The following is a 26884-nucleotide window of genomic DNA, read 5'->3' on the forward strand; positions in this document are numbered from 1 at the left end:
GACCAGCTTTTTTGTGGGGCAGTGCTTCTCAACCTTGGCAATATTGATATTTGGGCTAGATCATTCTTTGTTGGGGGTGGGGGGTGGGTGGAGGGAATGGGTCCTGCCCTGCGCATTGTAGGATGCTTAGCACCTAGTAGATGCCAGTGTCACAACCTCCAAAGTTGTGACAACCATAAATGTCTCTGGACATTGCCAATGTCCTCTGAAGGTCAGAATCACCCCTAGTTGAGGCCACTTTTATAGGGGGGAGGGGAACACAGAAATCAGGGACTTCAGAGACTTTCTAGGATCCAGAATCAGTCTTTGCTTTTGTCAAATGTTAACTTAAGTCTCTGAAAAAAAAAAAAAAATAGAGGCAGTAACAACTGGGCACCTTACTAATATCTCCACATTTAATTCAGATACATATTTCTTAAGCATACAATTTGTTCATTAAAACTTTTCATAACTGTATTTGAGATTAACAATAATTTGAGATTAATAATTCTCTCCTGCTAATGAGAGAATCTAAGTGTTCCCAAAGATATTAAGACAGCTGTACAGGGGCACCTGGGTGGCTCAGTCGGTTGAGCGTCCGACTTCAGCTCAGGTCACGATCTCGCAGTTGGTGAGTTTGAGCCCTGCGGCGGGCTCTGTGCTGACAGCTCAGAGCCTGGAGCCTGCTTTGGATTCTGCGTCTCCCTCTCTCTCTGCCCGCCCCCCCCCCCCCGCCCCCCCGCCATTCACGCTCTGTCTCTGTCGGTCTCTCTCTCAAGAATAAATAAACATTAAAAAAATTAAAAAAAAAAAAAGACAGCTGTACCATCCTTGGCAAGTTACTTAACCTCTCTGAACCTCCATTTGAACTGCAAAATGAAATTAATCATTTCTATCTTGTTGACTTGTGAGGATTCAGTAAAATAAGACAGATGAAATGCCTGCCACATGTTCAGTTATTTTCTGTCTCTCCATCTCTACTTATTTAATTAATTTATGAATATGTCTGGAAGAGTAAGAGGATGTATATAGGTATGATATCAGTGCAGATGTGTGGCTGTTACTATAATTCTAGAGAATGCTTCTGGAGATGTCTATTGAAGACATCTGGTCCCCTCAAGACACAAATATGCCGGATCTTAATGATATCTAATGTCTAGATGAAAAGCGGAATGTCCATTCAATTACCACAGCTCTCAGGCTCCAGATGTTTGGCAACACGTTGTAGAATCTTTATGTAACTATCAGCATCTCCTATGTTTTGGCGGCTGTTTACAAACGAGTTCATACACCAGTATTATCCTTGTATAAGTCTTGCAAAACAAATTGATCTGACTTCACAAGTTCCAAGAGCCACTCAAAAAGTCCCACGCATTCTGCAACTGTATCTTGATTTGGCTTTGCCTCATTCCAAAAAGAAGACTTCCTTGCTAAACTGGTATTGGCTAAAAATCCTCCTTTCCTCAACCATATGGATATTACTTTTCAAAAGGTTTGAAAAACAGTGACCTTTGGTGTCCTGGATTTTAGGGTGTTTGGCTAATCAATACCCCAGTCACTAATTAACCACATCTCAATGAGAATTGAGTGAATTCTGTTAGTTCCGAACATTCGATGGCTCTTACAGGTCCCGGCGCAAAGACGTCTTTCGCTCCAACTCTCTGATTAGTTTTATTCCTTCTAAGTGATACAGGGTGGTTGAGATGCTTGCTGCTGCTGTTTTCATCCTGTCTTTGATGACTTGTCAGCCTGGGGCAACTATCCAAGAGAAGGTGAACCGGTGAGTTGGCCCTAAATCTGCAAAATTTGCACAGAGGGATCACCTGGTGGGGGGCGAAGGCACTTCCATGTTTGCAACAAGTTATTCTAGGACAGAATGTGACTTCTTTTCATGTTACCACGGATCCGGCGAAGGAGTGCAGGACAGTGAAAAGAACATGCCCTTGGAGTCAGATGGATCGGTCTACAGACCACCGATCTAATACTCAAGAGTTGGGTCATCTGGAATGATCATTTAATCTCTTAGAACGTTAATTCCCCTATCTGGAAATGAGGGTAATACTGCCTTGTCTATAAGAGTCAATGAATATGAAATAAGGTCCTAGATATAAAATAATACTCAGCTTAATAAATAATAATCCTCTTGAGTAATGTTGGACAATGAACCTCTACTTATCCATTTGTGAGTCTTACAAATTCCCTCTCATAGTGTTTCAGGGAGGATACAATCAGATAATGTTAATAACCTCATCCTGGGAAAGCCAAAACTGTAGAGATGCTGGGTCATTTCATTCTTACAATGAGTTTACCTTTTGCTGTAGGGAAATGGATGGAACTGATATTTTCATATGTACATTGCAAGTTTGCCCATTTCATTTCCTTGAATCGCCCAACCCGGCTTCAGGTTTTTATATATTAACATCAAGTATTTTGTGGTGCTTAAAGGGTCCCTTATTTCAGCTTTGGGATAGCATGAAAGCAGTCTTTGTCTTCCAAACACTGAAGATTTTAAGTTGAGCTATTTTAGTCAAATTCTTGAGTGATTTAATTTTGAATCATTGCTTTTAAATGCTAGAGCAAGAGCGATTGCCTTTACATAACAGTTCAGAAGGGGGAAAGGCATTTTTATAAGCACTTAATTTGCAATTTGTATTTAAAGCAAAAACACCTTTGAAAAATCAGAAAATTTACCTCTAAGAATTAGGAGATAAAGGCAAGAGAACGGTAGTGAAGGAAATCTCTGCTGAGATACTCTTAATTATAAAAGCTTCTCATTGTAATCCTTTTTGAAAATGAACAAAGAGTCTTGATGTTTGATGAACTTATCAAACAAGACAGACCAGTGAAGAGGCAAATTTGAAGTCAAGGCAAAAGAGAACCAATTAAATACTTTACAAAGTGCTGAAGTAGGAAATCATGAGGTCTTTGTATCTAATGCCAGTATATCTGACCCTTGCTTTGAAAATGGAAAACTACATGGTGAAATAATTCTGTTGGGTTCAAATTATGGCCCTGGTATTTACTGTCTGTGTGATCTCAGGCAAGTTATGTAAGTGTTCTGAGCGGTAAAATGGGAGGAAATTAAGAGAAAAACAATGGATGAAGGTACTTAGGACAACGCCTAGTCCTGAGGAGGCACTCAGTTCAATGCTGGCTATCGCGAGCAGTTTTGTGTGATTGTTATGGTCATTTTGTTTTTGTCCATTTTGTCTGTTGGTTGACAAAAGTCAGACAGAACAAATGTATAATGTGCCAATTGGCATGGATCTTCAAGACTGGTCAGTGATTTCAAAACATTTAAAAAATTTAACAGTGGCATGCTTTTTTCCCCCAATAAAATCTTATGTGAACCCTCACAGCGAAAACAGATACTATACATTTATATTTTAATGGCACACTTTAATTTTTTCAGTAAAATTTATTTTATTTTATTTATTTATTTTTTTTATAAATTTTTTTTTTTTTCCCCAACGTTTATTTATTTTTAGGACAGAGAGAGACAGAGCATGAACGGGGGAGGGGCAGAGAGAGAGGGAGACACAGAATCGGAAACAGGCTCCAGGCTCTGAGCCATCAGCCCAAGGCCTCACGCGGGGCTCGAACTCCCGGACCGCGAGATCGTGACCTGGCTGAAGTCGGACGCCCAACCGACTGCGCCACCCAGGCGCCCCTTATTTTATTTTTAAAATACATTTTATACTTTGAAATAAATTATACTTCTTAAATTTTATATTTTTAAATACGGTTTTATACTTTTATTTTTATAAGGTCTTCTTTACCATTTGCTTATTATAAACTCAAACAAGTTTTTTTAAATGTTGATTTTTTGGGGTGAGAGAGACAGAGTGTGAGCAGGGGAGGGGCAGAGAGAAACAGAATCCAAAGCAATCTCTAGGCTCTGAGCCGTGAGTACAAGCCCAACACAGGGGGTCATGAACTCACGAGCCATGAGATCGTGACCTGAGCTGAAGTCAGATGCTCAACCAACTGAGCCACCATAGTACCCCTATTATTAACTTTTTTTTTTTTTCAACGTTTATTTATTTTTGGGACAGAGAGAGACAGAGCATGAACGGGGGAGGGGCAGAGAGAGAGGGAGACACAGAATCGGAAACAGGCTCCAGGCTCTGAGCCATCAGCCCACAGCCTGACGCGGGGCTCGAACTCACGGACCGCGAGATCGTGACCTGGCTGAAGTCGGACGCTTAACCGACTGCGCCACCCAGGCGCCCCTATTAACTCTTAATAGAAAAATTGAGATACCACCTCACACCAGTCAGAGTGGCTAAAATTAACAACTCAGGAAAGAACAGATGTTGGTGAGGATATAGAGAAAGGGGAACCCTCTTGTATTAATGGTGGGAATGCAAACTGGTACAGCCACCCTGGAAAATAGGGTGGCTCAAAAAATTAAAGATTGAATTATCCTATGAGCTAGCAATAGTTAGGAATTTATCCAAAGGATACAGGAGTGCTGATTCAAAGGGGCACATGCACCCCAACGTTGATAGCATTCAACAATAGCTAAATTATGGAAAGTGCCCAAATGTCCTTCAACTGATGAATGGATAAAGAAGATGTGGTACACACACACACACACTGGAATGCTACTTGGCAATGAAAAAGAATGAAACCTTGCCATTTGCAATAACGTGGATGGAACTGGAGGGTGTTACACTAAGTGAAATGAATCAGTCAGAGAAAGACAGATATCATATGTTTTCACTCATGTGGAAATTGAGAAACTTAACAGAACACCATGGGGGAAGGGAAAGAAAAAAACACATAGTTACAAACAGAGAGGGAGGCAAACCTTAAGAGAGTTTTATATACAGAGAACAAACTAATGGTGGAAGGAAGTGGGGTAGGGAGGTGGGGAAAATGGGTGATAGGCATCGAGGAGGGCACTTGTTGGATGAGCACTGGGTGTTTCATGTAAGTGAGGAATCATGGGAATCTACTCCTGAAGCCAAGAGCACGTCGTACGTATGTTAGCTAACTTGACAATAAATTACATATAAAAACAAACAAACAAATAAAAGAATAACAACAAAAAATGGGGCTGAGAAAAAACATTTTAAAACAATGGTGATGAAAATAAGTTGTAATATCCAACCTCAAATATTTTATATAAATAATACATTTAGCATGTGTGTTGCTTTGAAAAGTTTAAACAATTTTCAATCCTTCTAATTTATTGAGTTGTTTTATGATAAAAAATAGGATTTCTTAGTGAATATATAATGTGTGCTCAAAAGTGTATATTTCTTTGTTGTTGGGTGTAGTGCTAAGTCATGAAATCAAGTTGGCTGTTAATGTTGCTCAACTTTTCATCTCCTTGTTCTATTAATTACTGAGGAAGTGATATTGCAATCTCCAGCTATATTTGTGGATTTGTCTACTTCTCCTTTCAGTGCCTTCAATTTTTGCTTCATGTATTTTCAAGCTCTGTTATCTACATCTATCTATCTATCTATCTATATTTAGAATTAGTATGACTTCTTGATGATTATCCCCCTTATCATTATGAAAGACTTTCATTATCCGTAGCAATTGTTTTTGGTCTGCAGTCTATTATTAATATCATATTCTTACTTTCTTATGATTATTGTTTGTGTGGTGAGTTTTTCCCCAAATTTTATTTTAAATTATCTGACTCTTCATACTTTATTTATTTATTTTTAAAGTTTATTTATTTTGAGAGAGAGAGAGAGCAGGGGAGGGGCAGAGAGGGAGGGAGGGAGAGAGAGAGAATCCTAAACAGGCTTTGAACTGTCAGCACAGAGCCTGACTCGGGCTCAAAGCCAAGAACTGTGAAATCATGACCTGAGCCAAAATCAGGGCTGACACTTAACTGACTGAGCCACCCGATTGTAGTTAAGTTTTGAAATCGGAAAGTATGAATCCCCCAACTTTGTTCTTTATTTTTAATGGCTATTCTGGGTTGCAATTTCATGAGTATCAGAATCAGTTTGCCAATTTTGCAACAACAAAAACCCCTGGGATTTTGAAATTGCATTGCATTGAATTTACAGATCAGATCAGTGTGGGGAACGTTTTCACCTTAATACCAAGTCTTCCATTCCATGAATATTGGATTTCTTTTTACTTAATTAGGTCTTCTTTAATTTTTTTCTATGATATTTTGTACTTTTCAGTGTATGTCTGATACTTCCTTTGTTAAATTTATTCCTAAATATTTTTGAGGCTATTGTAAATGAGATTGACTCCTGGATATCATTGTCAGATTGTTTATTGCCAGTATATAGAAATACAATTATTTCTGTACATTGTTTTTATATCCTGCAGCTTGCTGAAATAATTTATTAGTTATAATATTGTTTGTGGATTTCTTATAATTATCTATGTACAAGATTATGGCATCTGCAAATAGAGATACTTTCACTTCTCCCTTTCCAATCTGGATTACTTTTACTGCTTTTTCTTGCTTAATTGTCCTGGGTAGAACCTTCTGTTCTATGCTGATAGAAGTGGCAAGACTGGACATCTTTGTCTTACTCCTAATTTTTTTTTTTTTAACGTTTATTTATTTTTGAGACACAGAGAGACAGAGCATGAATGGGGGAGGGGCAGAGAGAGGGAGACACAGAATCAGAAGCAGGCTCCAGGCTCTGAGCCGTCAGCCCAGAGCCCGACGCGGGGCTCAAACTCACGGACCGCAAGATCGTGACCTGAGCCGAAGTCGGACGCTTAACCAACTGAGCCACCCAGGCGCCCCATGTCTTACTCCTAATTTTAAGAGGAAAACTTTTGGCTTGGACTGTTAAGGATGATTTTAACTATAGTTATTTTGTAGATGCTCTTTGTTAGGTTGAAAAAGTTTCTTTCTATTTCTAAATTTTTAGTGTGTGCGTTTGTGTTTTATATAGTGCAATAATGATTTCAGGAGTAGAATCCAGTGATTCATCCCCTACATATAACACCCAGTGCTCATCCCAACAAGTGTCCTCCCTAATGCCCCTTGCCCATTTAGCCTTCCCCTGACCCACAGCCCCTCCAGCAACCCTCAGTTTGTTCTCTATATTTTAAAGTCTCTTCTGGTTTGTCTCCCTCCCTGTGTTTTTATATTGTTTTTGCTTCCCTTCCCTTATGTTCATCTGTTTTTTATCTTAAATTCCACATATGAGTGAAAACATGTGGTATTTGTCTTTCTCTGATTGACTTATTTTGCTTAGCATAATACCTTCCAGTTCCATCCACATTGTTGCAAATGGCAAGATTTCATTCTTTTTGACTGTCGAGTAATACTCCATTGTATATATATACCCACATCTTCTTTATCCACTCATCTGTCGATGGACATTTGGGCTCTTTCCATACTTTGGCTATTGTCAATAGTGCTGCTATAAACATTGGGGTGCATGTGTCCCTTCAAAACACCTGTACCTTTTGGATAAATACCTAGTAGTGCAATTGCTGGGTGGTAGGGTAACAATCTATATTTTAATCGTAGTGTTTACATATACCATTTGTATAAAATGTTATTACCGATATGTTTGGATTTATCATCTTTTTGTTTTCTACTAGTCTCATTTGTTTTTTGTTTCTGCTTTTTTATCTTTTAGATTGAATGTTTTTTTTCTAATTCCAAATAATTTAGTAGCTATTCTACTGTTTTTTTTTTGCTGTTGTTATAAGATTTATAATATACATCATTAATTTATCACAGGCTACCTTCAGGTAATATCATACCACTTCTGATATCATTTTTATTCTGCCTGAATAACTTCCTTTGACATTTCTTTCAGTGAAGAATGACTTTTGGTGATGAATTCTCCATTTTTAGTGATCTGGAAAAGTCTTTATTTTGCCTTTATTTTGAAGGATATCTTTGTTGAAAATTAAGTTCGAAGGGAGTAGTTTTCTTTTCCTGCTACATTGCTTTAAAGATGTTGTTCTATTATCTTTGGCTCGCATAGTCTCTGAGGAAAAATCTGCTTTCTTCCTCTTTGTGTAATATGTCATTTAAAAAAATTGACTGCTTTTATGATTTTCTCTTTATTATTGATTTTCAGCAGTTTATGATGTACCTTGGTATGGTTCTGTGGGTTTATAGTTCTCACAAAATTTGGCAAAAAAAGTGTTGCCATTATTAATTCAGATATGTGCTCTGCCCCATAATCTTTCTCTTCACCTTCTGACAGTCCAATTTCAGATAGGTTGGACAGCTTGATATTATTCCACAGGTCACTGAGACTCTGTCCTTTATTTAATTGTTGTTGGCAGTCTTTTGTCTCTTTGTTCCATTTTGGATAGTTTCTATCACTGTATCTTCCACTTTGCCAATCTTTTCTTCTGCAGTATTTAATCTGTTGTTAAACCATTCAATGAATTTTCATTTCTGTTGTAATGATTTTCAGCTTTAAAAGTTTCATTTGGTATTCTTTTACATCTTCCACTTATCATCGTGTTCATGATTCTCCTTACATATCTGGATGTATTTGCAGTAACTCTTCTAAAGTTCTTGTTGGCTGCTTCCTTCATTTCTATATCGCAGGTCTTTAGAATTAGGACTGGCTCAGACATCTGGTTTAATCCACTTGTGTTGCAGGTAACGAATCTGAGCCCAGAAAGAGAAGGGGCATGTTATATAACAACCAGACTTCTCTGCCAGGCATTTTAAGAATACTGACCGATTAATCCTCATTATGTCCCTTTAAGATTGTTATAATTATTATTCCCTGATTGAGAGCCAGAAAGGAAACAAAGCAGTTTGACATGCTCTACATGATTCAGCCACCCAGTGGAATTGTCAGGTCTTCTAACTGCCAGATCAGTGTTATTACCACCATTGCTGCTACACCTGCCCCCCAGAAAAAAAAAGTGGGTTTTTTTCCAAAACTAAACACATATTTTGATAAGCAATGCAAATATAACATTTTCAACCAAAAATGTCTATTGATGGAGAATGAACAAAATTCCCTAGGGTGACTGATGAAACACAAGTGAGGATTCCAAACATGGAATGACCACAAGGGTTTGTTCCTTTCCTTGGTTAAACAGGTCATACAGGCAGTGGACCCTAAGAAGTTTAAATCACGATTCTCCTCTTTATTTTGCCTATTTCATGGGCATCTCAGTGTGTTTACCCGACTATCCTGGGCCAGGCCATGTGAATATTTTCAAAGGTTGTCCAGATAACTGGAAATCAGTATGTATTAGAGCTACGTGAATTTTTAACTCATATGAATAACTGGAGTAGTGGATTCGACTCAGAAGCAAGTCTTGTGAATGTGGACGCTTTTGTCCAGGGTAACTAACTATTAGCTATACTTCAAATGGCATTGGGTATGGGCTATGGAGTGAGATCAACCTGGTTTTAAGTCCTGGCTTCACCACCTAGTGGCTGTAGAACCTGGACAATAAACTCTCTAAGGCTCAACTGAGTCATCTATGAAACAGAGATATGTATTTCATTGAGCACTTTACAGGAGGTAAGAGAGTTCATATAAAGTACTTAGCACAGAACTTGGCACATGGTGAGCTTTTAGAATATTGTTTTTATTACTCTCTTTCCCTTTTGTCAGAAACCCTTCATAGTATATCTTGGAATGCTAAAACAATGCATATGTTTTAGTGTTAAACAGCCTTCATCAGAATCCTTGCTTTGCCATTTTACTGTCTATATAACCTTAAGCAGGTTTATTTCATCTCCCCATGAATCTGTTTTACTTGCCTATAAAATGGGTGTAATAGTTCCCACCCCACAGTGTTCTTATAAAACTTAAATGAGATAATATAAGATTAAATGAGATAATATACTTATACTCAACATTGGTACTGAGCTCCTACGAGATGCAACCTACTAGATGCAAAGTACTACACTGAGCACTAGGCTATAATGGTGAACAATGTAGTCATGATGCCTGCCTTGCAGAATGTGCCATGTAGGAATGGAGATAAAGTATGAGAAGCTCTATGTAGGTGGCAAGATGTTCACATAGGGCAGGCAGGTCAAGGAAAGCTAACTGGAAGAATAATAAGTCTTAGCTGAACTGGGAAGTTTTGGCCAGATGAATGAGGTGCGATTATTCTGTGTGGAGAAAACAGTATTATGCACATTCTGTAGGAAAGCCTGGAACATTCCTAGAGCTAGAAGTTCTGTGTGGAATTCTGTGTGTTGCCAGCACACAGGAAATACTTTCTTTCCTTCCTTCCTTCCTTCCTTCCTTCCTTCCTTCCTTCCTTCCTTCCTTCCTTCCTTCCTCTCCATACTCCAGGTATGCTAGGTACTAGGTGGTGAACTAAACAGATAAATGTTCCTGCCCTCACGGACTTTACACTGTAGTGATAGAGTAGATTAACATGTAAACAAAACATTTCAGTAAGAAAACTGTGATAAGTACTATGAAGGAAACAAATAGATCCTTTTGACAGAGGATATTAGAGCAATTGAAAGACAGCCTGGTGGGTGGGGTTTCTCTGGAGGTGGTATTTAACCTGAGAGATGTAGGATGGTCAGGAGAAGCCATGCGAAGGAAAGGGAGAATGGAGAGATCAGCACGTCCTCAGACCCTCCAGTGGGAAATGGCCCATCATGCTCATGGCACTGAAGGATGGCAACACTGTGAGAGCAGGGAATTGTGCCCTGACAGGATGTCAAAAAAGTGGGCAGACACCAGATCACAGAGGACTTTGACATCATGATGAGGATTTTGAACTTCAGTCTATGGGTACTAAAACCCAACCAACCAACCAACCAACCAAAAAAACACCGGAGGGTCTTAAAAAATGGGAGTGCAGGGGAGGAAAAATCATCCCGGTGGCTGGGCAGAGAAGGGATTGGAGGAAGCTCAAGTGGAATGTCTTCCCACAGGAGGCCACAGCAGTGATCTCATGATAGATAATGGTGCCTTAAATTAGGGTGCTGGTAGCAGAGGTACGCAGAAGGGAAGATATTTGAGACGTACCTTGAAAGTAAAATGGACAGACATTTCCAAAGCACTGGATACGGGGGCGAGCGGAAGGAAGGAATTAAAGACCATTGCTGAGTATTTAGCTCGAGCAACTGCGTGTTATGATGGCTCTACTTTTGGATGTGGGTGAACCAGAGAAGCTGGTTAGTAGAAAAGGAAGAGTTGAGGTTTGGAGCCATTAAGTTTGCCATGCCCCAGGGGCACCGACCTAGTGGAGATCTAAAGTGGGGCAGCTGGATAAAGAAAAGAGGATTTCAGAGGAGTAGTCTAGGCTGAAGATTTACATTTAGGAGGTATCAGCATAGAGGCAAGGGAAGCCAAGAAAATGGATCTCACCGTCCTAAGAGTGAGGGAAACAGGAAGAGAAAAGAAATGCAACATTGGGGCCTGAAACATTCCAGTTTTTGGAGAAGTCAAAGAGGACGGGCCAACAGAGGGAGGGAGGAAACAGGGAAGTGTGATGCTGAAGAAATCCCAGAACGGATGATTTCAAGAAGGAAACAATGGCTAACAGAGGGGGAAGTTAAGACCAAGCCAGACAACTTTCTACGGGATTTAGCAACATGGAGGTCGCTGGAGACTCAGCAAACTCTCAAAGGCCATTTAAAGTACCTCAGTTTCATGATGTGATTTCCCTGTAAGAACTGAATGGATCTGCCTCACGATTATATAATCAGTGACAATCAGCCTTAAATATAAGCTGAGTCAATTTATTAGGATGATCCTCTGGCAATAATCAGGGTTAGGCCTTCTAATCTTCTAGCCTAAAATTGGTAGCTGATTAATCATTTTTTGATTTCAGTTGCTGTGGTGGCCACATTCTGGGGTTAGGTATTTGACTCGCAGATTCCACGTTTAACTCTAGGTTTTAGGCCCTTTGCCCAATGTGCCATTCTATTTAAAAAAGCAGATGGGTAGCATCTCACTAACCCACAGCCCTATGCAGAGTAGACATTCAATACCTTTTTGATGAAGGTGGACAGTTTTGATGAGCACGTACAGGGTTGAGAAGATTAGAGAGTAGAAACTGACATGTACATCAGGCTTGTGCTTGGGGCTTTACATACATGATCTTACTCCATATTCAAGACATAGGTTATTATACTATTTTTCAGTTATAATAAAATGAAAGTTCAGTAAGGGGCAGAAACTGGGTTGCAGTGCATGTTTGGTAGACTCAAAATCACTTGGTGTTCTATCAGTGTTTCCTCAATTGTGTTACACAATCTTACAGACGTTACCTGAAAAAAAGAAATGATGTGTTCAAAAAATTGGGGAAATGCTGGGTTGGGTAGATTAGAATGCAGGACTTCTCAGGGCCTTCAATATGTTGCAGTTTAAATTTCTGAGAGTAGCATGTTGTATGCAATTCATCTGAACGTATTTGACCATGTCATTTTTCTTCTCTTCCTTCTCAACCCTAGGTTGAGCACGCCACAGAGCACACTTTGAGAAATCCTGCAATTGACTATATTGACCGGGGGTGATTCTATAGATTAAAAAATCTAAAAGCCAGAGAGTTAAAGAAACTTGCTCATAGTAGATAGAAAAGTAGATATAAACTAAAACGAGAATCAAAGACTCCTGACTCCCAGTGCTCTGTATGAAATGTGTTATTGCTTGAGTAGATTCTCAGCAGCTAGGAGATGCTTCTTTTATTTTTTTTGGAGACGGGTTAAAACTATTTGCCAAGATTTACTAGACCACAGATTTATTCACGGTTCCCTAAGTGATTGAAAAATGATACAATTATTTTGCAAAGCCATTTGGCCGTAAGTGTCATAAGCCTTAAAATCACCTGTATCCTTCAACCTAGCCATCCCACTCCACAGGATATATCTTCAGGAAATAAGAGGATATGGAAACATTGGGTGCCCAATAATCTAATTGTTTGATGTTAGAGGAATGGAACCATGTGTAGTCATCATAAGTAGTTTACATTTCTGCTATGATATTAAGTGGAAAATCAGGATGTAAAATGTAATACTCAGTATGACCTCAATTATATTATGAAAATAAAGCAAAAGGAAATAGAGCAAAATATTAATGGTGGCAGGGTTGGGGGCATTTTTTTCTTTTATAATCTCTTCTATGTTCTCTTTAAAGAGAATGTATTACTTTTGTAATAAGCAAAAAATAAACTACATTTAAAGATTCGCTGGACTGATAAGAGAAAATGCTGGACATATTGATATTGGCTAAAAGGTTGGAGCCTTGTAATGACTTAATGAATGGTTCTGTGTACCTTCTGTATTCTTGCTTCAGTGATAGCATTACTGTATGTGCTTCTGTCTAGACATCATGTCACAAAGCTTTTAAAACGACAGCAACACAGCATTGCTCTGTCTAGGCTTTTGCTCCCATCCATTAATACTGTTTCCTTCCATTTTGACATCATAATGCAGTCTCAGTGGGCTTGCACTGACATTACCTCGACAATTCCATAGTGAGAAGCAAACTAATGCTGGAATCATTTTCTGTTCCCAAACCTTTACTCTGTATCTTCTCTCCCACCTTTTGATGATTAGAACCCTGTCTTTCTCCATGTTCCTATACCTCAAGCTTTTATTATTAGGAAATCTATCAGAAAAATGACAGATGGGCAGAACCTTGAGCCATTTGAACGTCTAGTTACCAGAATTATTTACTTAGCTTCTAACTGGAAATCGAGTTCAAACAAGTCTCTAAACAATGTCATTCTATTTCCCATAAATTGGTTTCCTTCTTTCCCTTCTTTTCTTTCCTTCCGTCTACTCTCCCTTCCCTCCCCCCTTCCTTCTTCTCTTCCTTTTTTCTTCCTCATCATCCCTGCTTTCTGCCCACCTTCCCTCCCTTCTTTCTTCCCCTCCCCACTTTCCTAAATATTCACCGAATACTTTCCTTGTATCTGGCACCATAATAGGTGCTGGAACATCAGCAGCAAATATACAGGCAATATCTGCCTTCATAGAACTCATAATCTGGTGAAGACAGAAACTGTACAAATATTACAAGTGTGATAATTAAGTTTTGAGAAAATGGGCAGAGATTGACCACATCATATGAAGGCAGGTATATAACTTATCTGGGTATTGAAAAATATTGCCCTAGGAACTGATATTTATTATGAGATTGAGTTAATCAGGTAATAAGGTCGATAGTTCACTCAGGGTTGGGTTTTACAGGTGGGTGTGATCAAGGGAACAGTGGAGTCCAGGAATTTAGGGCACAGTTATGATTTCAAAATGACAGACCATGGAATCAAAACTCGTTATAAAGAGAAAGGAAAATAGGAAAGGATCATACTGAGAGAACGCTTAGGTGTCAAGAGACTAAAAGCCCCAAAGAGGTCCAAATAAAAGTGCACTGGGAATCCTCGAGCATAAAATATAGAGGGAGAAGAGACTGTGGAGCCCCCAGATAACTATTCACAGATGACTGACAAATTAGTGATTTGGAGGAGGAGCTGTTTCAGAGAGTGAGAAAGACCAGGATGTGACCATAGAAGATAGCGGAGTGAGGAAAAGGTCACTGGAGATGAGGACAAGGAGTGACTGAGGGGCAGAGTGTTGGATAGCTCATTTATGGGGATGATGAGGTCTCCCATGGCGATGGAAGGAACTGCGGTAGAGGGAAAGATTGTGAGCTGAGCACTGAAATTTTCTTTGGAGGGATAGTAGCACTGGTTTTATACACTAGTGTCATTTGATAGACCAGAGTTGCTCAAAGTGTGGTCTATAGGCCCCAGGGAGTCCCCAGGATCTTTTCAGAGGGAGTCTGTGAGTTCAAAACAATATCACAATAATACCAAGTCAGTTGGCCTTTTCACCGCGCTCATATTTTCACTGATGGTGCAAAAGTTATGGTGCATAAAACTACTTTGGTCGTGGTACAAATCAAGGCAGTGGCAGCAAACTCACAGGAAAGAAATGAAGTTTTCCTTAAGAAAGTCCCCCCTGAAACAGTAAAAGTTATTAATTTTATTAAACCTCAACCTTCGAATACATGTTGTTTAGCTGTTCTATGTGACAAAATGGGAAGAATGCATTAAGAACTTCTACTGCACTGAAGTATGATGATTGTCTTGAGAAAAGCAATTGCTGGAATAGTTCCATCAGAGTAGCCACTTGTTTCCTGGAACATTGTTTTTACCTGACAAGATAGCTGCGAGGCTGTGGTTATTCAGGCTTAGCTATTTGGTAGACCTTGAACAGGGAGCCCATCACTTCATCGAAACCAAATAACCAAATAACAACATGTGAGCTTTCCAACAAAAATTAAAAACTTGGAGGGACGCCTGGGTGGCTCAGTTGGTTAAGTGTCTGGTTTCAGCTCAGGTCATGATCTTGCAGTTCATGAGTTCAAGACCCATGTCAGGCTCTGTGCTGACAGCTCAGAGCCTGGAGCCGGCTTCATATTCTGTTTCTCCCTCTCTCTCTGCCCCTCTCCTACTCACACTCTGTCTCTCTCTTTCTCTCTCTCTCTCAAAAATAAATAAACATTAAAAAAATTAAAAAAAAAACCTTGGAAACCATATCCACTACTATGAGCTTGATGAGATCACTGGTGATATTAATAAATTTGACATTTTTATACTGTAGAGTGAAATGTGTTACTATTTTTAAGATATGCATAGTGAACCATCAGTTTCCAAGTTTCCAATGCCTGATGTTAAAAATCATGTGTGAGTGGCAGGTCCATTCAAGGTACACACAGACCAGTGGGCTTTAATGCAACGGGGTGCAAAAAAAAAAATTCATTGACATGCTTTCAGATTCCACATTGCAACTAACATTTAAGAAATTACCACTTGTCAGGGTATCTGGGTGGCTCAGTCAGTTAAGCATCTGACTTCAGCTCAGGTCATGATCTCGCGGTTCATGAGTTTGAGCCCCGCGTTGGGCTCTGTGCTGACAGCTCAGAGCCTGGAGCCTGCTTCAGATTCTGTGTCTCAGTCTCTCTCTGCTCCTTCCCTGCTCACACTCTGTCTCTCTCTCTCTCTCTCAAAAAATAAACATTAAAAAAACAAAATAGAAAAAGAAATTGTCAACTTGTCAAGTTGTAGTGTAGTATGAAAGAACACCCACAATTACCTAAAAAGGAGTATGAAAATTTCCTCACCCATCTAGAATTTTCAGCTCCATAAATATATAAATATATGAGGCTGATTTTTCTTCCTAAACCTCAACAAAAGCAACGTAAAGCGACAGACTGAGTGAAGAAGCAGAAAGGAGAATCTAAGTGTCTCCTACTAACCTAGACATTAAAGACATTTGCAAATGTGTAAAACAATGACACGCGTTTCACCAATTATTTTTCTTGGAAGTGTGTTTTCAAATAAAATTATGGCATATATTGTAATACGTAATGGGTTTGTTATGATAAATTTAAATAAGGACATATTGTCATATTTTCTGTTTCGATTTTGAATTTTGAATCAGTAGATAGCCCACTTAAACAAAGGCTCTTCGGAGTCCTCAGTAATACGTTAGAGTGTAGAAGCGTCCTGGGATCTAAGTTTGGAAACCATTGTTAAAGATGAACATCACTTTCCTGACTATCCCCTGGATCCCTGTCTAGGGTTTCAGACTGGACGCCATCTTTCATTCTGACTAGTAGCTCATGGAATGATTAGCGTCAGATTTGGAGCACCTTTTTTTTTTTTTTTTTCTATACTAGGGTGATAATTGTGCCATTTGTCACCGTAGAGGCTGCCTGGCTCTCAGAAGTTATGATAATATTGGTGGTAACAGACAATCTTCCTACTTTGCTCAGTGGGCTGACCAGGCTGTGACACTGTGGTAGAAGCAATGACGCTTTGGGAAGAAGCTCAGGCTTGGAGCCAGGCATGCTTGTGGCTTGTCCACCTTACCCTGTGTGACCCGGGTAAGCTCTTTAACCTCTGAGGAGGCAGCAGAGGGTAACAGAAAGAACATGGCCTTGTAGACAGGCCAGTGTCTACCTTTTACCTCTGTTATTCCAGGCAAGGCTCTGACTGTCTCAGTTTTGTTGGCTGATTTATAAAATGAGGAAGCAGCCGCATTATGGGGAAATGAACATGGTCTTTGCCATCAAACTGGGTCAAATTCTGCCTTTGTCACCCCTGGGCTATGATTTCTGGGGCTACTTAGCTCTTAGAAATCTCAACTTTCTTCTATACAAGTAGGGCTAATAATATATACAGCCTAAGGTCGTTATAGATATTAAATGAGATAATCCATGGGACATCTTAGCATGTAATAACAAAAGCCAACCTTTAACAAATACTTCATAAGCATTTTAACATGTTTTCAATAACACCGTTGGGCAATGTTATTTTTAACCAAGTTTTACAGATGGGAAAACTGTAGCTCAGAGATGTTAAGTAACTTGCTCAAATTTTCAAAGTCAGCAGGTGGCAAGATTCAAAGTCAGTCTTCTTACTCTGAACGCCATGTTCTTAACCACTGGGCTTTCTGCTACTCTGACTCTTCAGAAAAAGTTAGTTCTCCTGGTTCTTTGAAAATATAAACAAAATTGGTAAACTTTTAGCGAAACTCATCAAGAAAAAAAGAGAGAGTAGTATTCCATTGTATATATAGACCACATCTTCTTTATCCATTGGTCAGTTGATGGACATTTAGGCTCTTTCCATAATTTGGCTATTGTTGAAAGTGCTGCTATATACATTGGGGGTACATGTGCCCCTATGCATCAGCACTCCTGTATCCCTTGGGTCAATTCCTAGCAGTGCTATTGCTGGGTCATAGGGTAGTTCTATTTTTAATTTTTTGAGGAACCTCCACACATTTCCCAGAGCGGCTGCACCAGTTTGCATTCCCACCAGCAGTGCAAGAGGGTTCCCCTTCCTCCACATCCTTGTCAGCATCTATAGTCTCCTGATTTGTTCATTTTAGCCACTCTGACTGGCGTGAGGTGGTATCTCGGTGTGGTTTTGATTTGTATTTCCCTGATAAGGAGTGACACTGACTATGTTTTCATGTGTCTGTTGGCCATCTGGATGTCTTCTTTGGAAAAGTGTCTATTCACGTCTTCTGTCCATGTCACTGGCTTATTTGTTTTTCAGGTGTGGAGTTTGGTGAGTTCTTTATAGATTTTAGATATTAGCCCTTTATATGACATGTCATCTACAGCAACGGTGATGGAACTAGAGGGTATTTTGCTAAGTTAAATAAGTGAGGCAGAGAAAGACAGATACCATAGGTTTTCACTCATAAGTGGATCTTGAGAAACTTAACAGAAGACCATGGGGTAGGGGAAGGGAGGTGGAAGGTACAGAGAGGGAGGGAGGCAAACCATAAGAGACTCTTGAGGACAGAGAACAGACTGACGATTGATGGGGGGTGGGGGAGAGGGGAAAGTGGGTGATGGGCATGGAGGAGGGCACTTGTTGGGATGAGCACTGGGTGTTGTATGGAAACCAATTTGACAAATTATATTTAAAAAGAAAAGAAAAGAAAAAAAGAGTACCAAAATTGATAAAATCAGAAGTGAAAGAAGAGAAGTAGCAACTGACACCACAGAAATACAAAGGGTTATAAAAGGCTACTACAAAAATCACATGCCAACAAATTGAACAGCCTAACAGAAATGGAGAGATGCCTAGAAATTGGCACTCTTCCAAAACTGAATCAGGAAGAAATAGAAAATCTGAACAGACCAATTATTAGTAACAAAATTGAATCAGTAGTCAGAAAACTCCCAACAAGCAAAAGTCCAGGACCAGATGGATTCATAGGTGAATTCTATGAAACATTTAAAGAAGGTTAATACTTATTTTCCCTAAACTATTTCAAAACTAGAAGAGGAAAGAAAGCTTCCAAATACATTCTACAAGGCCAGCATTACCCTCATACCCAAACCAGACAAAGACACTATCAAAGAAGAAAAGTACAAGCCACCTCTGCTGAACATGGATGCAAAAATCTTCAACAAAATATGAATAAAACCACATTCAACAACACAATAAAAGGACCATTCACCATGATCTACTGGGATTTATTCCAGGGATGTAAAAATTGTTCAATATCCATAAATCAATCAACATGATACACCACATTAACAAAATGAAAAATAAAAATCATATGATTATTTCAAAAGATGCAGAAAAAAGCATTTGACAAAATCCAACATCCATGCATGATAAAACCTCTCAACAAAGTGGGTTTAGAGGGAACGTATCTCAACATGATAAAGTTCATATATGACAAACCCACAGCTAACATCATACTCAACAGTAAAAACGGAGACCTTTTTCTCTAACATCAGGAATAAGACAAGGGTGTCCACTCTTACCACTTTTACTCAACATGATCATAGAAGTCCTAATCACAGCAATCTGACACTAGAAAGAAATAAAACACATCCAAACTGGCAAGAAAGAAGTAAAACTGTCACTATTTGCAGATGACATGATACTCTACATAGAAAACCCTAAAGACTCCACCAAAAAACTATTAAAAGTAATAAATAAATTCGGTAAGGTTGTAGGATGCAACATTAATGTACAAAATTGCAAGCTCTCCTCTGTACTTGTCTCTCTAAAATTAGAATAACTTGATCCACATAGGACTGATATAGATTTAAAAGAGTTAATTTATATAAACCCTCCGGCATCACACCTGCATACAGTAGGAACACAATAAATTTTCATTCTTCATTTCTCAAAACTGTGATTGGCTGGAAGGAAAACTTGTACAGCCTTTTCCTTTGCTTAAATTTTGCATCTCAAAATTAATGCAGGGAGATGAAAAGAGTTTTGGAGACGGACAGTGGTGATGGTTGCACAAAAATATGAACGTACTGAATGTCACTGAACTGCACACGTAAAAATGACTAGGATACTCGCACTTACATAATGTGTATTTTACTTCAATAAAAAAATAGAAAAACAGAGAAAGGGCACGAGGCCACATATCTTTCATTTTAAAACCAGGACACTTGTTGGGATGAGCACGGGGTGTTGTATTAGGGGATGAATCACCGGATTCTACTCCTGAAATCATGATTGCTCTATATGCTAACTAACTTGGATGTAAATTTAAAAAAATAGTACATGCAATTCTTTTTTTTTTTTTTTTTAACGTTTATTTATTTTTGAGACAGAGAGAGACAGAGCATGAACGGGGGAGGGTCAGAGAGAGAGGGAGACACAGAATCTGAAACAGGCTCCAGGCTCTGAGCCATCAGCACAGAGCCTGATGCGGGGCTTGAACTCACGAACCGCGAGATCATGACCTGAGCCGAAGTCGTACGCTTAACCGACTGAGCCACCCAGGCGCCCCGGTACATGCAATTCTTAAGAAGGAAGATAAGATCATGCAAATGTTGGAAGCGCCCTTACTGCCAGGCCTTCCAAGTAAGAATCCCTGTGTTTGTTGACACACCCTTCCTGCTCTATCCCCACTCCCACCAGGTAACCTGAAGGGTAAGGGAATATAGGGTGGCACTGTTGTACATTCTGCAGGTACCTAGATGCCCAAATCAATGGGCAAACATTACAAATTAAAGAATTCGGCATCTGATACAAACTGGTAAGGAAGAAGTAAAAGTCTCACTCTTTGCGGACAGCGTGATAGTATGTATGGAAATTCTGAACGATTCCCCCCCAAAACTACTAGCACTGGTAAATGAATTTAGGAAAGTTGTAGGATACAAAATTAACATACAGAAATCTGTTGCACGTCTATACACTAATAATGAAGTGGCAGAAAGAGAAATTAAGGAAACAGCCCCACTTACAATTGCACCAAAAATAATAAAGTACCTAGAAATAAACTCAACCAAGGCGTAAAAGACCTGTACTCCAAAGACTGTAAAACATTGATGAAAGGAATTGAAGGTGACGCAAACAAATGGAAAGATATTCCGTGCTCGTGGACTAAGAGAATCAGTGTTGTTAAAATGTCCACATTACCCAGAGCAGCCTACAGATTTAATTCAATCCCTATTAAAATACCAACAGCATTTTTCACAGAACTAGAACAAATAATCCTAAAATTTGTATGGAACCATAAAAGACCCTGAATAGCTGAATCAAGCTTGAAAAAGAACAACAAAACTGGAGATATCATAATCCCAGATTTCAAGATATACTACAAAACTATCGTAATTAAAACAGTATGGTACTGGCACAAAAATAGACACATAGATCAATGGAACAGGATAGAGAGCCCAGAAATAAACCCATGCTTTTATGATCAGTTAATCCATGACAAAGGAGGCAAGAATATGCAATGGAGGAAAGACAGTCTCTTCAACAAATGGTGTTGGGAAAACTGGACAGCCACATGCAAAAGAATGAAACTGGACCATTTCCTTACAGCATACACAAAAATAAACTTAAAATGGATTAAATATCTAAATGCCATACCTGAAACCATAAAATTGTTAGAAGAAAGCATAAGCTGTAATCTCTTTGACATCACCTGCAGACACATTTTTATAGATATATCTCTTTTGGCAAGAGAAACAAAAGCAAAATTAAGCTATTGGGACTACACCAAAATAAAAAGATTTTGTGCACCGAAGGAAACCATCAAGAAAACAAAACACAGTCTACTGAACGGGAGAAGATATTTGCCAATGATACATCTGATAAAGGGTTAATATCCAACACCAACTCAACATCAAAATACCAAATAATCCTATTAAAGGTGGGCAGAGGACATGAACGCACATTTTTCCAAAGAAGACATACAGACTACATGAAAATATGCTCCATATCACTAAAAGGAGGCAAATGCAAATCAAAACCGCAATGAGATACCACCTCACACCTTTCAGAATGGCTGAAATAAGAACCAGCAGAACTAACAAGTGTTGCCAAGGATGTAGAGAAAAAAGGCACCCCAAGCACTGTTGGTGGGAACACATGCTGGTGCAGCCACTGTGGAGAACAGACTGGAGTTTCTTCAAAAAACTGAAAATAGAATTACCGTAGGATCCAGGAATCCCACCACTAGGTATTTACCGAAAGAAAATGAAAACACTAATTCAGAAAGATATGTGCACTCCTATGTTTATTGCAACATTGTTTACAATAACCAAGATATGGAAGTAACTCAGGTGTCTGCTGATAGATGAATAGATAAATATGTGGCATACATATATATAACGGAATATTACTCAGCCATAAAAAAGAATGAAATTTTGCCATTTGCAACAACGTGGATGGAACTAGAGAGTATGATGCCAAGTGAAATAAGCCAGACAAAGACAAACACCATACGATTTCACTCACATATGAAACTTAATAAACAAAACAAATGAACAAAGGAAAAATGAGAAAAAGAAAAAAACCAGACTCTTAAATACAGAGAACAAACTGGTGGTTTCCAGAGGGGAGGTGGGTAGGGGGATGAGTAAAATAGGTAAAGAGGATTAAGATTACACTTATTCTGATGAGCACTGAGTAATGCATAGAATTGTTGAATTATTATACTTATATACCTGAAACTAATATAACACTGTATGTTAATTATACTTGAATTTTAAAATGATAAAAAAAAGATAAAAATTTCAACATCTGTTTAGCCCTCTTTAGGGCATCTTCTTTAAGATGGAAATCCTGTCATTGGCAACAACATGGATGAACCTGGAGGACGTTATGCTAAGTGAAATAAGCCAGACAGAGAAAGATAATATTGAATGATTTCTCTTCTATGTGGAATCTAAACAAGTGTAACTCAAAGAACTAGAGAGTACAATGGTGGTCACAAAGGACTGCGTACATGGGGAGGAGTTGGTCAAAGTGTACAAATTTATAAGATGAGTAAGTTCAGGGGATCTAATGTACAACATGCTGACTACAGTTAATAGTACTGTATTGTGTACTTGACATTAGCTAAGAGAGTAGATCTTAAGTGTTCTCACACACACACACATAACTATGTGAGGGAATAGATGTATTAATTAGCTTGATTGTGGTGATCGCTTCACAATGTACATCAAACCATCACATTGTGAATTTAAAATATATACAATTTTTTTCATTTATATCTCAGTACGGGTGAGGAAGAATTAATCTGTTTTCATATTATTAAGATATCTTCCTATGAAAAGACCTTTTTGAGTTTACAACAAAAATAAAAATTACCATAATATAAATCTTTTTTTTTTTTTAAATTTTTTTTTTCAACGTTTATTTATTTTTGGGACAGAGAGAGACAGAGCATGAACGGGGGAGGGGCAGAGAGAGAGGGAGACACAGAATCGGAAACAGGCTCCAGGCTCTGAGCCGTCAGCCCAGAGCCTGACGCGGGGCTCGAACTCCCGGACCGCGAGATCATGACCTGGCTGAAGTCAGACGCTTAACCGACTGCGCCACCCAGGCGCCCCCATAATATAAATCTTAAAAATTGAAGTAAGGGTCTTTCCTCTTTACAGGAGAGTAAGTCGGGCTGTTCAGAGTTCCACCTTGACAGCACTTAACTGCCAGCTGAGCACCTGGTCAGAGTGGACAGAATGCTTTCCATGTCAGGACAAAAAGGTAAGACATTTTTAACCAGGTTGGGGGCATTCGATATTTGAATGGTGAACTAGGCATTTAAATGGAGATAAATAGGTCTATAAATCTGAGGTCTGGGTCGAAATCAGGTCTAGAAATAGGTATTTGGAAGCCATGGGTACATAGATGGTGGAACTTTTTCTGCTTTTGTTTATAGGTCATTATGGGGTGAGGCTACATAAGATGTATATGTTAATGGCTGATGTGCAGAGAGGGGGCCATTCAGACATAGGCACACTGATCCCCGTGCCTCTCTGGATCCTGGTCAACCTGTTGCCCTCCGATGAAGGTCATTTAGAGGGGCTAATAACCTGTGGGGAGCTGAGATAAACCAGAGAATGTTCCTGAGGATTCTACTTTCATGGCTTAAAAAGGCTGACACACCCAATCAACAGACAAGAGTCTATTTTGCCCACCTAAGTGGTTTTGAACGGTCCAAAATGGTCACTAAACCCAGTGTCACCTCAAAGAAAGGGGGACTTTGGGAGCACCTGCTCTGCTAGGGCGGAGTATTAAAATTCTGACCTTGTTCATAATTACTGGCTCATGGTAATAATAAAAGGCAGAATAACGTCTGTTTTATTACTATTTTAAAATCTCTACAGACAACACATGCCTTTACTGGATGTACCCAGGCTAGGATGTCTCCAGGCTCCCACCTCTCCCAGTTGGAACACCATTGCCTGAACATTGTCTATTGGTACATTACTGTCAAGTCTAAGTGGTTAAGCTCTGATTCTACCACTCGGATTCTGACTCTGCATCTTATTTGTTATGTTATTTTGGGCATATATTTTATCCTCTCCATGCCTCTGATTCCTTATCTATAAATGGAAGTAGGAATTGTACTTAGAGCATAGGCTTATGAGTATTAAATGAGTAAGGTATGCACAGTGCTTTCCATGGCACCTAACATATAGTAAGTGTTCAGTGAATGTTAGCTGTTTGTATAATTACTACACATGCCTCCCTCTCCAACCAGCTGCCACTGCCTGAATCAAGACTTGTTCTTCTCTCCCCTGAGCTTCTGAAGAGTGGGCCTCCAGACGCAGTCTTCGGTGACATGCAGGGCTACCTTGTGAATGAGTTGTTCAAAATCACATGGAATTCAAAATCATTACAGATGGGAACACAATTGGGACCTCATTTATTCAGCTTCAAAGCCTGAAATTATTTATTTTGCCTCTCCTGTCTCTGAGATATGCCAAGGAATCCCAGACTGCCCCGTTCAAAGATATCTGGCTCCCAGAATCTCATTTTGCTTTGATATCCTGTGTTACTTTTCTGAGTCTGCTGTAACAAACTGGGTGGCTTAAAAACAACGGAAATGTATTCTCTCACAGTTCTGGAGGCCAGAAGTTTGACAGGGCCATGCTGCCTCTGGAGGCTCTAGGGGAGAATCTGTTCTTTGCCTCTTCTGGCTTCTGGTGGCCACCGGCAATCCTTGACTTGGGGCCAATCTCTGGGCTCCGCTCTCTACCCCTGTGGTCACATTACCTCTTCTTCTTCTGTGTGTCTCCTTTGTGTGTCTGTGTTAAATCTTCCTCTGCCTTCCCCTTATAAGAACACCATGATGACCGTTAGGGCCTACCTGGATAATCCAGTGTAATCTCTCCATTTCAAAAACCTTAATAATATCTATAAAGACCCCTTTTCCAAATAAGGTAACATTTACAACTTTTAAGAACTAGGACTTGCTTTCTTTGCATGGCCAGTATTTAGCTTATTACATATCCTAAACTGCGTTTTCCCCTCATGTGTTGCTGTGTAGACAGCAGAGAGCACAGGTGAATGACTTGCTATTCAAATTAGAATTGAACTTCTCAAAGTAATGACTCAAAAAGACATATGTGTCTTTAAAGAAATCCTTAAAACAAATTCTGTTAATTATGTAAGGGAAAGACCATCCTAGTTTCTTCTTATTCATATGGTTTTTATTCCTCTCAAAATCACCCAAACAAAGATGTGCATTTCTGGAAAGAAATATTATCGACTAGCTAGAAAAGAAAATGATATCTTAATGATACCAACACAGGCACTACCATGGAGAAATCCCTAAGGGACTTTCTGCACCAACCTTTCGGCAACACAATGTCTTCATTATTTGATAACGACCTAGAAAATGGGGAGTCAGTGGGAATGAACCTCATGACTGCACCATCATTCCAATACAGGAACCAGGGGAAGGTGATAATGTCATTTACAGTTACCGTTTATTAAATCATTTCTATATACCAGGCACTGTGCCGATGCTTTAATAAATTCTTAGCTGACTTTCATAGCCAACTGTAAGTGACGGATAGATACGACGGTCTTTGGTTAGGTCACCCATAAAGAAAGAGGCACAGCCTAGGTTTGACAGTTGGTCAGTCTGATTCCAAAATGCCCATGTGCCTGATCCCTTCACTCTCCTGCTTCCCCCTCCACTCTGTGGAGAGTCATAAGCGATATTAGTGGCCATCTAATCCAATTCCCATTCAGTCATAAATCCTTCTGGAGTAGCCCAACAGCAGGCTAACAAAATGATATTGATGTGGTAACTCTTATTACTGAGTATATTCAAGACAGCAGGCAAAGTGCTGACTTCTTTACATGTATTATCGCTAATGTTCACAAGACCCCCATATCTCTCATTCTATAGATGAGAAAACTGAGGGTCAGAGATGTTAAGTGATTTACCCAGTGACACATACACAGTAAGTAGCAGAACTGGAATTCTAACCCAGCTTAAAATGGGATTCAGAATAGTATTTGACCTCCTAAAGTTGTGGGGATTAAATGAGATAAAGAATATGAAGTGTCCAGCCAACAAACACTCAATAAATGGTAGTTACCATCATCATCGTTGTGTTGGTAACTGCAGGCCTTAAAACTCTGACGGACTTTTTAAAGAGTGAGAAGGAGATTTGGCTGTACGTTGGTACGCTAAGCACTTCTTTATGTACTGATTTGGGGGGCAAGAGGTTGGAAGAGAATTAAAATGTCCTCATATTTACAAACCAATTGTTAATCACACTCTCTTCCCATTGAGTTTATAAATCCCTTATCACTGTTATTAACTGGGAGGTAGGAAAGGCAAATGGACAGATTTACTCTTCACCTTTTTTGCTACCTCTGTCTCTTTGCCAATGAGCAGTTGTGGAGGCAGAAGTAGACAAGAGGAGGGAGGGGGAAGCTGCAGCTCCACATGTACCCACTGGAACCTTCTGGAAAAACTCCATTGATAATGATGTGGAACCACTTCTGTTTAATGGGCACCAATGATATGTCAGACACAGGGCCAGGTGATTTCCTCACACATTCTCTCACTTAGTTCTCACAACACCCTTTCAAAGTGAGGGGTCATCACACTTTACATATTAGGAAACAGAAACTCAAAGGTAAATGGACACAGTGAAAGAATCATTAGTAGCTATACTTAGTGAGGTCATCTAGGTCAACCACCTCATTTTACAGATTTGGAAACTGAGGTACAAAGTAC

General features: G+C 39.3%; 1 protein-coding gene across 1 annotated transcript in view; it reads left to right on the top strand.

Annotated features, from left to right (window-relative positions):
* Positions 1-1590: 1590 nt before the first annotated feature.
* Positions 1591-26884, top strand: part of C8A (complement C8 alpha chain) — a 69603-nt gene continuing 44309 nt past the window's right edge. Inside the window, exons 1-2 of the mRNA XM_025912199.2 lie at positions 1591-1759; positions 23283-23385. Coding sequence (XP_025767984.1) covers positions 1683-1759; positions 23283-23385 — 180 coding nt within the window. The 5' untranslated portion in view covers positions 1591-1682. The remainder of the gene's footprint in view (positions 1760-23282; positions 23386-26884) is intronic.

Source organism: Puma concolor, chromosome C1 (assembly GCF_028749965.1).
Source record: "Puma concolor isolate L17-30 chromosome C1, mPumCon1.1.hap2, whole genome shotgun sequence".
NCBI classification, from domain to species: Eukaryota; Metazoa; Chordata; class Mammalia; order Carnivora; family Felidae; genus Puma; species Puma concolor.